Source organism: Thunnus maccoyii, chromosome 7, assembly GCF_910596095.1.
Source record: "Thunnus maccoyii chromosome 7, fThuMac1.1, whole genome shotgun sequence".
NCBI classification, from domain to species: domain Eukaryota; kingdom Metazoa; phylum Chordata; class Actinopteri; order Scombriformes; family Scombridae; genus Thunnus; species Thunnus maccoyii.
This window is the reverse complement of record NC_056539.1, coordinates 6,564,986-6,568,918: the sequence shown is the minus strand read 5'-3', so window position 1 is coordinate 6,568,918 and position 3,933 is coordinate 6,564,986. Positions and strand designations below refer to the sequence as shown.

Below are 3,933 nucleotides of genomic sequence, written 5' to 3'. Positions count from 1 at the left end.
CTGCAATGAAACGAGGGAAGGAATGAAAGAGGGGGAGCAGCGTGATTCAGCTGAGATGTTTTTTTTTTTTTAAACAATCCAGCGATTTGGTCCCTGATGGTCAGCTTAGAAATATCCTCAATAAAAGCTCTATTCTGCCTGCCAAAGGAGTTCTTTCAGTTTTGGCCCCACCTCCCCCACAGGGATTCACTACCTTGCATAATTAGCTCCTTCCAGCCAATAGCTGAAAAGAGGCCGGTAACTGGATAACCACTGGGCGGATCTATGATAATCAAAGGGCTGCTTTAAAGAAACTGACAAGATTTTCCCCTTTCAGTGAAACTCCTACTATGTACAGTTACCACGGCATACAAGTCAGGAGACATGCATGTGCACTGTTGTGAAAATGCAAGTGTGTGTGGAGAGAGTAAGAACTGAAATGAAGGAAAGAGGGAAAAGGAAATACTTGCTTTTAAGATATTTACTCAGAGTAGATGCACATGTGGATGAAAACAACAACATGGAAAGCACAACATATTTGTGGTTTCTAATCAGCAAGGGGAAGACCACATATTATCTCCAGATTTTAGGGTCGTGAAGGATTACAGAGGGATTGCCAGCGAAACTCTCAAGGAATGATGATCCCCACAGACCTTGGAGTCTGCAGCGATCTTTGAAAGAAAACACTGAAGACAGCGCTGGCAACAGAGAGCGAAGGTCATTCTCTCACCCACAACACTAAATCCACAAAGGCTTTTAATGGTGCGAACCAAACGCTAGAACTCACATGCCATGAAAGGGCAGTGCTGTCTTTCACAAAGTTCACAGAAAACTTTTTTTTTTCCACAACAAAGTTATGCAGCCAGCAGAATAAACATCACTGATTATCACATAACTATTCTCTGATACAACTCAGTTTTATTAAAAACAATCACAGCTTTTGCCAACACTAATATTGATCGAGTGAAATACACAATACATAATGAAATAAACCAGCTACACTATAGAATCTTTATCACAGCCTGAAACAATGAGAAATCACTTTGAAATCTGCTCATTGTAAATATTTGGACTTTATATTCTCATTAGGATACACAAACAGTGATTATGACATATAAAATAGGTAATTGATCGGTATGAAAAATGAGTATACGAACAATTATAAGAGAAGAATGAAGCACCAACCAAGGAAACCTTTCATCACATTGTTTCCTTAAAAATGACACAGCATAAACAGACTTAGAAACGCCAACTGCAGCGAGCCAGAGGAAATCCTTAAAACAATTTGGCACATCCAGTCCACTTATAAACAAAACACTCATTGTTTGTTGTTGTTGAGTTTTCCTGCAGATTAATGTAATCCGGTGTGCACATGTGCATGGGTGGGAGCAAACGCCTTGGGAGTGTGTTTGTATGTGTGTGTGTATGCGTGTCCAAATGTGGATGTAGCTTGTAACATAGTGTTTTTGGGAGGCTGCCAGAGGAGCAGTGAATGTGGAAGCCAGAGGTGCTACATACTTCACTGCAGGGTCTCTGTCTACACACCAGGTTGTAGCATCTGATTGAAATAGGCCTGTCGTCTTCTTGTCTCCTGATCGAGCTGCTCTTTGAGAGTCAGCACCTATGAAAAGCAAAGAAACAGAAAAGTGAGAAGACCGGTAGACAAACACACAGACATAACAACCTAATTTACAAAAGGAGGAAGATGGCCTTGCCAACAAATTATCCACAGCTAGAATTAAAATACCTGTTCCTCCAGGCATTTGACCCTCTGGCGATGGGCCTTCTCCCTTGTCTCCAAGACCTGCTCCGCTTGGAGCTGACTGTCTCTCAGACGATCTGTCTCCAAATCCAGCTCCTGGTGATGGCGGGCTGTCACCTCCAGAAGGCGCTGTGCATGACAGTGCTCCAACTGGGAGATTTGGGCCTAAACCCAATTCACATAGGTTTATATATAATTGAAAATAGGTTACAAAAGAGTCTCCTCTTGTTGCTATAATCAGAACTTGAGCAGAGGGCGGGCATGAAGGTTCTCTGCCCCTGGGGTTACTGAGGTCACGACCCTGGGCTCACAGGGGTTCTCACCTGGCCAACTAGAAAACATGTTTCCCTTTACCTTTTACTTTAACCCCCCCTATATATACATATATAAGGACAGCTATGAGGACATTTTAAGTGTATATTAATGTAGTGTATGTTTCAACAATTACTGTATAACTTCTCCCATGAAGACATATATTATTACAACTATGTTTTGCTATATTGTCATTCATTATCTCCACTTATGGGTGCCCACAGGAGGAGTTGTAGTTGTTGACAAATAAATTAACATTAATAAACACTTATATCTGCTTACAACTACATTACAGTGTGTTATAAACCTTTTATTAAAAGTGTATGTACTGCTGATAAAGTACAAGAGTGCAGTGACAGCAGGCAAGTGTGCAAGTGCACTCACTGAGGCTGAAAGTATGTTCAGCAAAGTTAGAGAGGCCTTATTCATTTAAGAAATCGAATACATTCAATTTAAAAGCTTCGATATTTTGAGACATTTGGGAAAATATTCTATCAGGCTTTATTCATTTGAGAAACTTTTCCCATTTATACTAAATAAAAAATTACTTTTTGGGAGATTTTGGATTTGTCCCATGATGTCACCAGTCAATCGCTGGCTGTCTGGTGTGACTGTGTAGCAACCAGCAGCTTCCTGTCTATCTCTGCTAAATATCTTTATATCTGATGGGCTGTTTGTCTGTTAGTCTGCAATATTTGGCACATTTCTTCTGTACTTCTCAAAAATAATTTATTTTGGCAGTGACAGTAAACACATCTTTTATCTGTAGAGATCATTCCAAATCCTCACCCCCACTATGTGATCCCCTCTTCTCTCACCTGTAGAGTCTGCACCTCATCCTGCTTTCCAGCCAGCTCCTGCTCCAGGCTGCGGACAGTCTGCCCCAACTGTTCCTTCTCTCTGGCTGCCGCCGCTGCCACCTCCTCCTCCCTCCTCAGCCTCTCCATCTCCACCTGACAACAGCACGAGGGTGACATAATGTGAACGACTTTACCATGATTGTTCTCCACTCATGTGCCTTCCTGTAATGTGTGTAGCAGAAGCCAAGCACAGAGAGTTTTGGTTCTCACAGTTCTCCCACCTACATGTTTCCATCACTTTCTGGATTACTTCATACAGTGTGTGACAAAGATGAATGTGTAGAACAAATAATATTGAACAAATGACAAACTGCAGTGCAATAAAACAGCAAATTATCCAATCATTATCCTCCTCTTGCATAGATTAATGTAACTGCTCATTTATGTGTCTTAATGCTTCGGCAACTGTATGTCCTCAGTTGGTCCAGAATGTGGCAGCAAGCCTTCTGACCACTAAACGCATATTACTTCAGTCCTGGCCTCTGTACTGACAGGGGCTTCCAGCAGTTGTAGAATCAACTTTAAGATGCTTTTAATTACATTTAAAGTCCTTTGTGGTTTGGCTCCCTCATATATTTTGATCTTTTACCTCATATTCAGCACCAAGACTTTTTAGGTCCCCTGACCAAAAGCTGTTTAATGTTGTGGTCCAGCTTCAGAACAAAAGGGATCAAACCTTTGCTGTTTTAGCTATAACATTGTGAAACTGCCTCTCATTGTCAGCATTAGGGTAGTATCAGTATCAGATACTGTACTGCTACAGTAGTTATATTTTTATAACTTCTTACTCTGTCATATATAGTTTTTACATTTCCTTTAAAGGAGCATCCCACCAATTTTACATTTCAAAGTAAATGTACTAGTAATGTGGAGTACTATTCAGCCTGTGACATTACATGAGAATTTAAAATATTTTGTGTGCACCAGTTAGGGAGTTTCAAATGAAAGTTACTACCATGTTGAATTATGGGAAGTGTGGGATTCATTGTTTTTGGAACGTGACCCATAAAAGGGATGAGT

The 3,933-nt window shown here is 40.7% G+C and overlaps 1 protein-coding gene across 6 annotated transcripts in view; it reads right to left on the bottom strand.

The window, feature by feature from the left end:
* Positions 1 to 3,933, bottom strand: part of crocc2 (ciliary rootlet coiled-coil, rootletin family member 2) — a 34,543-nt gene that overhangs the window by 307 nt on the left and 30,303 nt on the right. For 3 of the 6 annotated variants that reach the window (XM_042416323.1, XM_042416324.1, XM_042416328.1), the window contains 3 exons: positions 2,872 to 3,006; positions 1,727 to 1,906; positions 1,525 to 1,600 (listed from right to left, as the gene is read on the bottom strand). In XM_042416323.1, coding sequence (XP_042272257.1) covers positions 1,525 to 1,600; positions 1,727 to 1,906; positions 2,872 to 3,006 — 391 coding nt within the window. Of the gene's footprint in view, positions 1 to 877; positions 1,601 to 1,726; positions 1,907 to 2,871; positions 3,007 to 3,933 lie in introns of those variants that run through there. The other 3 variants (XM_042416327.1, XM_042416326.1, XM_042416325.1) reach the window with 2 other exon arrangements.